At 46.1% G+C, this 12,458-nt stretch overlaps 1 protein-coding gene across 4 annotated transcripts in view; it reads left to right on the plus strand.

Annotated features, from left to right (window-relative positions):
- Positions 1–12,458, plus strand: part of LOC101079286 (receptor tyrosine-protein kinase erbB-4) — a 158,225-nt gene that overhangs the window by 122,011 nt on the left and 23,756 nt on the right. For all 4 annotated transcript variants that reach the window (XM_029840486.1, XM_029840488.1, XM_029840487.1 and 1 more), the window contains exons 16-19: positions 1,237–1,281; positions 3,125–3,257; positions 10,610–10,732; positions 11,275–11,373. In XM_029840486.1, coding sequence (XP_029696346.1) covers positions 1,237–1,281; positions 3,125–3,257; positions 10,610–10,732; positions 11,275–11,373 — 400 coding nt within the window. The remainder of the gene's footprint in view (positions 1–1,236; positions 1,282–3,124; positions 3,258–10,609; positions 10,733–11,274; positions 11,374–12,458) is intronic.

A 12,458-nucleotide genomic window follows, 5' to 3' on the forward strand; every position in this document is an offset into this window, starting at 1 on the left:
CAAGCTGGAGCTGTGATCCAAGTTGGGGTGCTTTTGTTTTACTGCAGCGCCACTTTAAGTCTCGGTTACAGCCACAGAAGCGCCCGCCTGATGGAGGCGTGAGACGTAGAAGGTGCAACAAAATGGATTTGAAATAAACCAGCTGACACTGAAAAGAAGATAGATGAGAGCTGCTAAATCTTCTCACGCCAGCTTTCACCAAACAGGCACAGTGGCGGGCTCGCTTCATCCATCATCGCCGCGGCGACGTTTCCGTCATGCTTTTCCTGATACTGACTGCCGACTATTTGAGACTGGACGGTAAATAAAGCCAAGGCACAGATCACAAAATCCCCCTTGCAGACACGCAGGGGTTGTATAAACTACAAATACCTCTTTTGATATGATGGTACGGCAGCGATCAGCCCAGAGGGCTACAACCAGTTTCTGTGCTCATCAGGCTCACGTACGTCAAACTGCGCTCCCTAATTAGCTGTTGGCGCAGCATGTAATTGACAACAAAGCGACGTTGGAGAGGCTGCAAATGTCATCTGATTTAAATTTGAAGATCCGATGCGCTGCTGATTTGCTCCCCCATTTGTTTGCGATACGAGCTAGAACAGCGATCAACGGCGGCTATCCTGTTAGCATTCGGCTCTTCAGCCCCCTTCATTCATGGAGCTGGGATTGCCAACTGTCCCTTGAAAACGGAATTGTCTGATATTAGAAAAAAAAAAAAACGAGCACTTTGTCATCCTGAGAATCAAAAATGGTCCATGAAATGTCAAGAGAATCGATTGATGGCCATTGATTGATTGATTGGCGGGATTGACACAGAGTCAATAATGATGCGGCAAGCAGCTCCTACTGGGGAAACCTTGGAACACACCCAAAACACACATTAATGAAGAGAGGTCATAAACCAAACACACAACTTTTTCATCTTTCAACAGTAACTACTATAGCATAGCATAGCATAGCATATAGGCCAGTACCATGAGACATTGTACATAAAATATAACATAAAACATTAACTTCCTTGTGTTCATTTGCTGACACTGTGGCTAATCAAGCTAGATAATTCCCAACAATCTTCTTAATAATTGTAAATGAAGTGCAGGACAGAAACTATCAGTCTAGTATTCCTGGATGCTCCCACTGTCATCAATGAGGACGATGGAAGAGAGGCGACGCCAGATTTACTCATAACCTGCCTTCGATTTAACGGAAGATCTCTCTAACTCGTCTCCCCCACAGGTGCGTCGGGCCGAGACTGCAAGATTGTGTTGGCATGATGGACAGGTAAGACATCACCATGGAAACGCGGAATGTGGGATTATTACCCAACGATATCATCTAACTCTTCTTTGTAATTGTTGTTAAGATTTGTTTTTTAATGGAAGATGTTGGGGAAAATGATGCACACAAGATCCAAGAATGTTTGATTGAAATTCTTTATAAGCTACATAAACTCTTTCACACGTCCTAGTTAGCTTAAGCACGACATAGCATGAACCGGAAGACACAGGGTTGTATTTACCTTTCAATCTAAACTTTTGTTTTGCAGACCTGTTTTCTGCAACCCCCTGCAGACCCCTTTTAGATAGAACGTTGTGCATTTTAGACACAACTTGACTCTTTACACTTCAAATTCAAGAGATGAACAGATTTGGATTCAGCATGTTACCAAAGTTTTTAGGTCCATGTGAAGTGAACAGTTCAGTTAAGTCATTCCCCTGGTCCGAGGAGTGCGAGCGCCGGTCCTGCTGCCTGTTCCTTTGTTCCTTTCCTCATCTTCTGCTTTGTTCTTTGTGATCTCTCTTTTTTCGCCTCATGCCGTTCTTCTTCTAGGCTTGTTTGTCCCCTTCCGTCTCCCCTCCCTCAACCATTAGACTGCAAAGCTTCGCATTACTATTCACCACATGGCTGTATATCTCATTATGTCGAAAAAAACCCGCAGCCTCTTTGTAAATTTCAAATCTTCCTCCGCCTCATCGCAATCGATACGGCGAACGCCGCGGCACATTCCTGCCACCGTAGCCGCGTGGTGCACGAGTCTTCCATTAGCTGCTAACGGCTCTGTTAAATGATAGAGTTTAATGCTTCGAGCAGGTGTCATTTTCTACGTGGTTGTCTTGGAAAAAGGAACAAGAACGGACATTTTGCAAGGCGAGCGCAGGAATAGCGGGATAGGAACCGAAAATATAAGTTTGTGAATTGAGAATTCATGATCAGTTCATTCTAGTTCACACCTTCTGATGCGACCCACGAGTCGTTTTTAGTCAAGTTTCACTGTGGCCATTCAGTCCAGCACGTAAATGAAGCCTCTATACTGACAATTCTGTTCCGTTTCTCTTTCTGACGTATCTGCGTGGGTAGAAATGCGGGTCTGAAACACAGTAAACAGCTAAACCCACAGATACAAGACAAATACATGGTTCAGGTTGTAGCTTCTGCAGCAAAAGTACAAAAGATTCCCTCTAACCAAGCTCACATGGACTCACTGACTTATTTGAAAACACAATAATGGAAATGAATCCAGCACTTTTTTTCCCTTTGCTGCTAAATAGCAAAATAAAAAAACATCAGCCTGTTTAATAGCTGACCGAGGTGAACAAAAGAAGGGAAATAACGAAGCGATAACATTAGTCGCCCTGCTACATTAGCATAAAAGTTTTTTTTAAAAAAGGAATCATTCATAGAATCCAACATTTTCTATTTAAAACAACAGTCTGCTGCCATCGAGGCTGCAGCAAAGCCCTCGTTCACCCGTAGGTCGCTACAGCACTAGCGTACATCGTTATGCTCGGTTACATCGGCACATAAGACATTTCTATAAAGAGCTGCAAAAGCCGAGCACCTTTGTTCTGGGAGAGTCGAGGACGCCTTTGTTCTTTTGATGCATCCGGCTGCAGTAAATGTAAAATTCCCTCTTTCTGGAGCTCATCATTATCGCAGCCTGAAAAAAGCCGCCGCGATACCAAATTTGCCTCCGTTCTTATTCGCAGCGTCGTATTTGGTCGCAATAAAAAATAAAAAAAACAAAAATGGGTGTAGCAGCAGGTTGGAGGATCCGCCGTCTCGGAGGCGTCGCCGGTCTTTCCTAATGTTTCAGCGACGTTAATGTCGTTTCTCTCCTCTGCAGGACGCCGCTGATAGCAGCTGGCGTCATCGGGGGCCTGTTCATTATCGTCATCCTGGCGCTCAGCGTGGCCGTTTACGTGCGCCGCAAAAGCATCAAGAAGAAGAGGGCCCTGCGGCGGTTCCTGGAAACAGAGGTGAGGAGGTCACCTCTGACCCGAACGGGTCACGTGGCCATGGGCCCATTTTATTTGACTTCTCTCCAACTGATTTGAGGAGGAAATGATGGTTAGTGAAGGTCTTTTTGTGACGGTAGCCTTGAGCTCATTGGTGAAAGGATCCATTCCAGAGAGAAGGATGAAGTGTTGCATTTGTAGCTCCATAATTAATTAAGGATCGCTTTGCGGTGTGTTATCATCAACAGAAACCTCACTGTAATTAATTTTATTGATCCCGCACCTCCTTTAGCAACGCTGCCTTAAATAATGAGCAGGGCAAACTTTGGTTTTTGAGTAGAACCAAGCAAACCCATCTTTCCCCCGTTTCATTGTGTTCCAAAGGTGGCGTGTACTTTTCCAGATGGATGCCAAACAAGCCCGGCATCCATGGTCAGGCCATCCATGGTCAGGCCATCCATGGTCAGGCCATCCATGGTCAGGCCATCCATGGTCAGGCCGCGTGGCGCGCAGATGGTTTATTTATAAAAAAAAGGAAATAATTATGCGCATCTGCCATGAGCCATCGATCCAGCCTTGAGAAAGGTTCATTTTAAGGCACTTTTTATGTTACACGTGGAACGGGCAGGCGCACGCTGCGCATTTATGCTGGTTTGATCACCTTGGCAACGCTCAGGCGCAGCCCAGCAGGCGTAGCATCGCCGCTGCCTCTCCGCCTGCCTGTCGGTCTGGATTAGTGTAATTCCCAGGTAGAGGGAGCCGTGTTATAGACACCTGTCAGACTGGAGCAGGAGGGGGGCGCGCTCTTCGCAGCCACGCGCATCCATCTTAATCACCTGGCCTCCTCCCTGACAGCCTCCTGACTGGAATGGAAGTCTTCAGTCCAAGTAGTTTGGCTAATGTACTGTCACAGACGAAGATTGACCGGCTTAGGCGGGGAGGGTTAAACCAGAGGTCGGGCGAATTCCACCGCCGCCAGGCTTGATTCAATACCCCAGCAGGAAATTTTGAAATCCAGCTGGCAGAATGGATTCCCCCGAGCTCCACGGAGACCTAATTGGGTGTAACAGTAATCAGATGGAGCTGAATCCTTCGCCGGGAGCAGATTGGTCTGCAGGTTCGACAGACGAGCTGTTAAAAGCAGGTCAGCAGATACCGTGAAAACAGTGGGAGGCGGAATGATACGTGCGCACACAAAAGGGGCCTTTACATTTACTGGAACCAAATCCTATGGAGCAAGCTGAAGCTAACGGGGCGGCGCTTGGAAAAGTTTCCCAACTGTGTCGGTGGCTTTCTGAACAAGTCCTGGGAAACCAGTCATGGAGCGAGGTCAGGATTAGAGGATTGGAGGCAGTGAAGGATCAAGGACCCCCCTCCCCCCCATCCCATCCCACCCCCCCGATTCTGCAGAAACAGCACACCTTCTGTTCGACCTGGAGAGGATGCTTCCGATGCTCCGTGTCAGGAAAGTGACGCGAGCATTCAGCCCGCATTTCCATATCAAGGGCGTGTGTGAAGGCTGTTAAACTGTCTTGACTGGCAAAACACACTCCTCCATTGTTGTAGTATTCTATCTGTTCTTCACGTCCTCTTCCTCCCTCTGATGTCTGGAAATTTGCAGACGCTCCTCGCTGTCAGCATCGGTGGCTGGTGGCGTCGCCTTTTCAGGTTGTCATCCCGTCCTTCTCACATTCTCGTCAAGGCAGGAGAAGCCGGAGGAGAGATTTATGTTGTCTGGCACAGTTGGAAAATGGGCGTCTGGGCTCTAAGAACAGGAAATGAAGTTTACCGACGTTCCTCCGTGCTCTGCGGTGAATCCGAATCCTCAGAAGCAGTTTACAGAAATATTCCAGGTTGAGTTAGAAGCTGACTAAAGCACATCCCTGTGAAACAGTGGATCTTTATTGCCCCCTTGTGTCAGGCTGCAGTGATTGTAAAAGCCAGTCCTAATGTGACTGGTTCTACTGGGACAGAGGCCAGTCTGATTGGCTCTATAGAGGTGGGAAACACGTACAGTTTTACACATTCTCAAATATTATCATGAAATATTTTGTGGGAAAATTGTTTTGTCTTTCTGAAGGTGTGGCACAAACAAACATGAATGGGAATTTTTTTCAATGTTTACAAAACCTAACTGTTTCAGGATATCAGTTCTCAACCTCAACACAACATAAATAAACCACCACATCATCAAATTTCATATTCTGTTGTCCTGAAATGAGCACACTGAAAAGTGCAATACAAATAATAACAGTCCTGAAAATAATAAATAACAGTCCTGAAACACTTGCAAAGTTTTATAATTTCATAATTTTATGAAAGAAAATTTTAAAAATGTTCATACTGGTACAGACAGGCTAATATGACTGTTCATACTGGGACAGACAGGCTAATATGACTGTTCATACTGGGACAGACAGGCTAATATGACTGTTCATACTGGGACAGACAGGCTAAAATGACTGTTCATACTGGGACAGACAGGCTAATATGATTGGATACGGCAGAAAGGAGAAATGGACTGTTTTCATTCCCCTGACTGACGTTAATCTGACTGCAGTCTGTTCCTGTATTTGAGTCAAATATGTGTCTTGTTTTGGTCCCCAAAATTTGCTGGTTCACTGCTGCGAGCTAAACTGGGCGATGTATGGATAGAAATTGATACTGGTCCCGTTCCTGCTACTTGTGGCTCAATGAGACTTTGAGCAGAGCATTGTGGATATTCGCGCCTCTTTTCTGTACAGTGGGATTAAGCACGGCCGACGGTCCATCTTTTTTCTATCCCTGATTATGATAGAGAGAACTGCAGCTTGACTGGTGCACAAAAGTGGGAAATATGTTTGCCTCCCTGGGCTTGGAGGAAAAACAGAGTCTAATATAATAAAAGCCTCATATATGGGCTCTCCTGAAGAGGCCCCTGAAAACAAATTGCTTTTCTCAGGCGCTCAGGAGAAAGAGCAGAGTCCTTTTGCTGTTGCAGCATGACCGTGGGCCTTAAACTCTGACCTCGGTCCAATGAAGTCAGACTAATACACACACCCTCTTCCAGGTCTTCTTCCAGCTGCCGAGCATGTGAGCGCTTCAGGCTTTGGGCGGCTTAGTTGCCGTTAGCATATTGGTTTGCAAGAAGGATTTGGTCCTGCTGGGGAGCTCCCGTTGTTCGTCCTGGAAGGCGCCTGCGCAACAGCAATAAAAAAAAATCATACCTGCGTGAAGGTGAAGGAGAAATGTTGTCTGAGCAGCAAATTTAAGAACAGAGGCAGATAAAGACTGTCAAATGGAACGAAACATCTCAACTGTATGAAGCACCACATAAAGAACCTTCCAGGACGTGGGGCAGACGCTGCAAGGCCCCTTTAATGTGGGTCTAAAGAGGATCAACCACCACGGTGGCTTCCTCAGACTTGTTTGGCGGCACCACTGAATATCGAGAAAATCAAAACTACTGGTAGCAGCTGTCAGGTATCGATTCCCCCAATTTCCATTAAAAGCCTTAAATTTTCTCCAAAATGGACGGGGCGCCTTATAATGCGGTGCGCCGAGTTCCAAAATCTGAAAATGCTTCTCGGCTTTTCGCAAAAGCCATTTCGGATACAGAAGAAACTTAGCATGCAGGTTTTAAGCTAGCATACCGGTATGTTTTACCATGCCCGTGACCTATAATCCTCGTTTATGTGTTATACAATACAGAAATAGCACTGGTAACTGAGACTGCACCTTTTAATACGGTAATAACGTATTAAAAGACGTATTAAAAATATAATTATTTTTTTTAATTATTATAATAACTATTATAATAATTGTCAACACAGTAGCTATGAAGCTCCCTCTGCTCCAGTGGCTGTTCTTTAACCAGCGCAGGAACATCACACTCTTTAACCACCATTTCCTTTAAAATTGCTTTTTGCCACCATATGTGTACGTGAATAGTGTGATAATTAGTCCATGAGGACACGTTGTAATATCTGTCACCGGGTTGGATGCTATCTGTGAGCTGCTTTTCTTTCCAACTAATAGATTCTGATGTTGTTAGATGTGTACCGTTAACAGTTTAGTCCCACAGCTGGAGCTTACCTGTCCCGCTGCTGTCTCATCTCTGCATTACATTCGTATTGTCAGCGGTGATCAAAGTATACATGAAAAGGCATCTTTGGTGGGCGGATGTATTAAATAAAACTTGTGTAAGAACCTGAACTCCCAAACTCCCACAGAATTCTAAATCCCAGACATTTGTTTTGGATGGAAACACATTTAACTATCAGAGTAAGTTTGAGCGGGAAGTGTTTGTGACCTGTAATGAACATGTGGAGGGGATTGTTCAGCCTTGGCAGAAGCTTTCGTTCTCAGATTGCTCTCTTATTGTATGAGTAATGCGAAAATTAAAGTGCATGCCCAAGGGCGCGCAGCGCAAGCTCATGCTTTTGGACATTGTTTACTCACTCAATGCTCAGTAATTCTGTGAATGTATTCGCGCTCAAGGCTCCAGCATGCAGCTTATTTGTCCAATGAAGCTGCTGAATCCTCCGCGCTGCCACGCCAGATAAGCTGATTTGGCAAAAGCAAAGCGAATTATTAGCTGGTAAATAAAGTGGCAGCGAGCGTGAGGGAGTGAGCGCGAGCTCATGAGGGTTCTGTTAGTGGGGAGGAGGGGGCGCCTGCATCTTCCTTAACTCTCCTTTCTGACCCTCATCAGCCGGCGCGGCTTTGTCCTAATGAAGCAACTGATGTCTGTCAGCGTCTGCCGTGACAGCCGCTCCATCAGAACGCCAGCTGCAGCTCCCAAACGCTTTCTGATTGGTTCTGATTCTCGCCGCGGACGCCGCTGCTTGTTCTCTTGTTACTGAAGTTAATTCGGCCAAACTGATGAATGCGCTGTCGCCCGGTGGCACGCGGTGGTTCAGGGTAACTTATGACTTCATTTGATGGTCTGATCCAACAAACCTTCTGCTCATTACTGGGTTTCCTTAGGAACCAGCCATAGGCCCAAAGCTGGAGCTTTTCTGTCACACTACTCATGATGATGCCAAGATTGGTTCAGAAAAAAATGTACCTCAAGGCACATTGGCGCCAGCATCAGCCCACACGTTGGGGCTGCTCGCTGATTCCCAGCAGGTTAATATGCAAATTTTCACTTTGAGGCGAATTAGGGTAATATCACGTAATCATGATTAGCTTTTAGTCAGCAGCTACTTGTCAAGATAAATGTGATCCGTGTGACGCGTGAGTGCGTCACACAAGACCGTTTTGGAACCAGGAAAGTTGTCCTGAACCAAACTGGAAACCGTTGGAATTGATAATGAAAAAAACAAAGTAATTCTTCATTGCGTTTCCACCTGGCGTGTCCTCGAGAAAGCGCTCAGCTCTCAGCAGCACAGAGAGTTCACCTCCATGTCATGAAGGTATAATTAGTTTTTCTTACTTTATCCTGTAATTCTTTTGAAGAAAATACGATTTTAGGACGAAATTGGCTAAACGAGGGGCTAAGCTTTTTCGTAGACGCTGAACTATTACACCATCACTCAGCTGTCCTCCCACTGTTCTATTGTTTCTTTTCTCACCTCCTTTTTTATCCTTCTGCCACTTGCTAGCTTCTAACTTGCGGAGATGTCCCAGAAGGCCTGACAATGTCCCAGGGCCGTAAGGCCCTGCCAAAATAATAAGCATTAACCACCGTGTCATTGCTGTGTAATATCATCCACTCTCCAGCCAGCCGTGGCTTCCCGCGGTCGCCGGCCCCGTGCACGCTTTTACGTGACATTAAACGAGTGCTCGTGCGGCCAAGCGACTGATGTATGAGCCCATTTTATTGTGTGATGGCCGTGGTTGAGCTGGGTGATTATATTGCTGATAAACTGCTGCGGATGAGGAGCCTGATTGGCTCGTTAAGACACTTATTGATTAGAGGGATTGACTTCCTGTGTGTACCCAGGTGTGCGCACGTGTGTCTGTGTATGTGTGGTTGGATGCCGAATGTGCGCTTTGTGTGGGCTTTGATTGTCATTAGCATGAACCGTCAATATTTGCAAGCCTGTCTAATTTGTGTGTTTAAATATTCAGCTGTGTGTGTGTGTGTGTGAAGGGGGGGGGGGGGGGGGCAGCTTGTGCACAGGTGCCAGGTTCTGCTCTTTATATGGAGCAGCCGCGGCTTTGTTGAGTGGCCGCTGATGTGGCGGCCAGCCCGGCCAGCTGCTGGGATGCTGTTCAGACTCAGCTGTCATTGGCAGTCAGACACACGGCGGAAGTTTGTCATAACCTTGAATCGAAATTGTTTTCTATGTGCACAGCTGGTGAGCGGCGACTCTTTGTCAAGCACGATAGCAGCCGACCACCAGGCTGAGATTTGTTCAGTGCCTGGAAGCGCTGCAGTGCTGGCCTGCGGGTGCCAGTTCTGACAAGAACTTCGCTGCTCACAACCCAGAATCATTTGTTTTTCATAAATGGGGTCTATTTCTTTTTATTTTTTTTTTCAAAATAGCAATAATCAGGACAGGACGGCTGCTAGTTTTGGCTACTTTTATCATTTGGTATCGCACCTCTCTCTCTCTTTTTTTTGCCTTGTACAGTTAGAACTGTTCTCACCACGAAATCATGGTGCAGATGCCTGTTTCATGCACGTTCTCACACGCGTGGTCAGTCCAAACAGATTCATCTTTAGTCATTAATCCAATTAACAGGTATTGGCTGTTTATTGTAAGACATAATGTGTCATAGTACAATAAAAATGGTTAAAAAAATAGTTTTGGACTAAAGCAGGGGTCCCCAAACTTTTTTCCTGTGAGGGCCACATAACTTTTCCCTTCTCTGATAAGGGGCCGGGGTCAGTTTGTAACAGAAAAAGTGTGAGGATTGCAGGAGTGCCTAAACGTAACAATTTATTGTTTTCAAGAAAGCACAATCAAATAACCCTTTCTGGATTCTTCACAGAACAAAAGTCAGGAAATAAATAATAACACTATTAAAGAAATAAATAATAACCAAATAACCCTCTCTGATTTCTTCACATAAAAATAGTCCATGGAACATAAACTTTCTGTTCAAGTTACAAGTTCAGCTTAGTTGTCAGAGCAGAATCTCTTACTTAAATGACTCATATGAGCAGTCTCTAAAGTCCAACTTTATTATCAAATACAAATACACATATATGAAAAAAAATTAAAATGCTTTCTGGTATTGTTCAGGGGGCCGGACCAAATGTGGAGGGGGGCCGTATCCGGCCCACGGGCCGTAGTTTGGGGACCACTGGACTAGAGGTTTAGCAGGTGCACTTGATAAGGAACGTGATGTCAAGCGGAACTTTTGATGTTTTCCGAGCGAGCTGCCACCGGAACCAGATCTGAAACCATCACCACCATGAATCGTGTTTGTTTTGTCAGCTGGTGGAGCCCCTGACCCCCAGTGGGACGGCCCCTAACCAAGCTCAGCTACGGATCCTGAAGGAAACGGAACTGAAAAGAGTGAAGATTCTGGGTTCGGGCGCTTTTGGAACCGTCTATAAGGTGGGTTTGGGCGTACGCTTCACATGGGATGACCCAAACATGACAATGGACAGAACATTCTATTTAATGTAGCAGTGTTTCCAGACAGTTTTGAGCTGAGAAAAGGTTCAAGGACATGGCGGAGAAGCTCCCTGCTTGCCAATATCGCCGCCCTTGGCAACGTGATTCAAACTCGCTGAATAAATATGGCGTTTTCTACCAGCACCATTAAAATTCCTCACATTTGCGATATTGATGGGCCTGTTTGATTTTACAACTCTAATTAATATGCACATACAGCCATCTATCAATTTATGGGTTTATTATGGTCCAGAGCTCCCTGCTGGAAAAGACACTTCCATTTAGCTAACATTAGCGGGAAGCGATTTAGTTTTTCAGACATATTGACCCTGAGAATGCGGTTTACAGAGGCACTGACTCGCAGGGGACTATTTTGAGGACGCCATTAAACATGATTTTACCCATCGCCGTGATGAGGGTCCCAGTGTGGACATGTTTATAGAGACAGCAGCGCATTTATGATGATTGCTTGTGCATTTCAGGGCATCTGGGTTCCCGAAGGTGAGACGGTGAAGATTCCCGTCGCCATTAAAATCCTCAACGAGGCTACAGGCCCCAAAGCCAACGTGGAGTTCATGGACGTGAGTATCTATACGGCCACAGTGTGGGCCCGCTCTGGTCTCTACACTGGCCATAACGCGTCGGCCTCGTCAAAGGGATGGCCGAGCATGTGGCGTTGTGGGTGGTAAATAGTTACGAGGCCGCCGTCAGACACAGACGCTGTAAATTGAGCCAGTATTGAACGAGGCCCTATTAAAAGCAGAGCTTGTTGATGAGCGACACTACAGAAAAGGAGGTTCCCGCGAAGTTTTCCATTTCTTTGTTTTGCTTCTTGCACGTCATCTCTGGGCAGGCCGACCTGGTTGGACAAATTTAAAGTCTCCTACGTGTCCCTCTGTGTGTACCACACCCAGTGGTTGCTTGGTGTCAGCCCATTAATCTTTTTAGATTAAGATTCCTTCATTCCCAGTGTCTGTCAACAGCCACACATCTTCGTTGTGGCTCTCAAATTAAATTTGCGGACAGAGAAATTCAGCAGAGAATTAATCTTGTTTGGCCCCGCCGCGTCTCAGCGCCGCTGCCTTCAAAGAGCTCACACACACTCAGACGAGTCCAAACATTTATGGCGTTTGAATGGAGCGTTTTGTTAACGCGCCATCCGCTGCCGAAATGCGTGTCCGCTGCATTAGCAACCCGTCATCACAACCTGCACGCCAAGATGGACGACACGATGCAGCCTGTAGGGGGCAATACTAATTTATGTTAATCCAGCCATCTCAGTTCACATCAACCAGAAAGGAACGTCTTAGCTTTCCTGTTTCCGCTCCCGTCCCTGTGTCCCTGCATCTTCCCACCACACTTCCCTCTCTGCCCCCGTCTCTCCCAGCGGAGGGTCTCTGTCCATCCAGAGCCAATATGCTCTGTCTGCCGGCTTGTTAAACAGCAATCTAAAGGCAGGCGCACGCCTCGCCACTGGGAAACTATCCACTGGAGTGCCGGCTCCAAACATTCTTGGAAAATTTCAGACGCACAAATGCGTACAAATGCAAAACCACAGACTTTCATGCAAAAAGCTCCTGCAGGCAGGCAGCACCTCTCTGGAGGAGGGTTTCTCCACACACAAACGTGAATATACAAATTGATTATCTGCTGTGTATGTTAAAGG

Source organism: Takifugu rubripes, chromosome 8 (genome assembly GCF_901000725.2).
Source record: "Takifugu rubripes chromosome 8, fTakRub1.2, whole genome shotgun sequence".
NCBI lineage: Eukaryota > Metazoa > Chordata > Actinopteri > Tetraodontiformes > Tetraodontidae > Takifugu > Takifugu rubripes.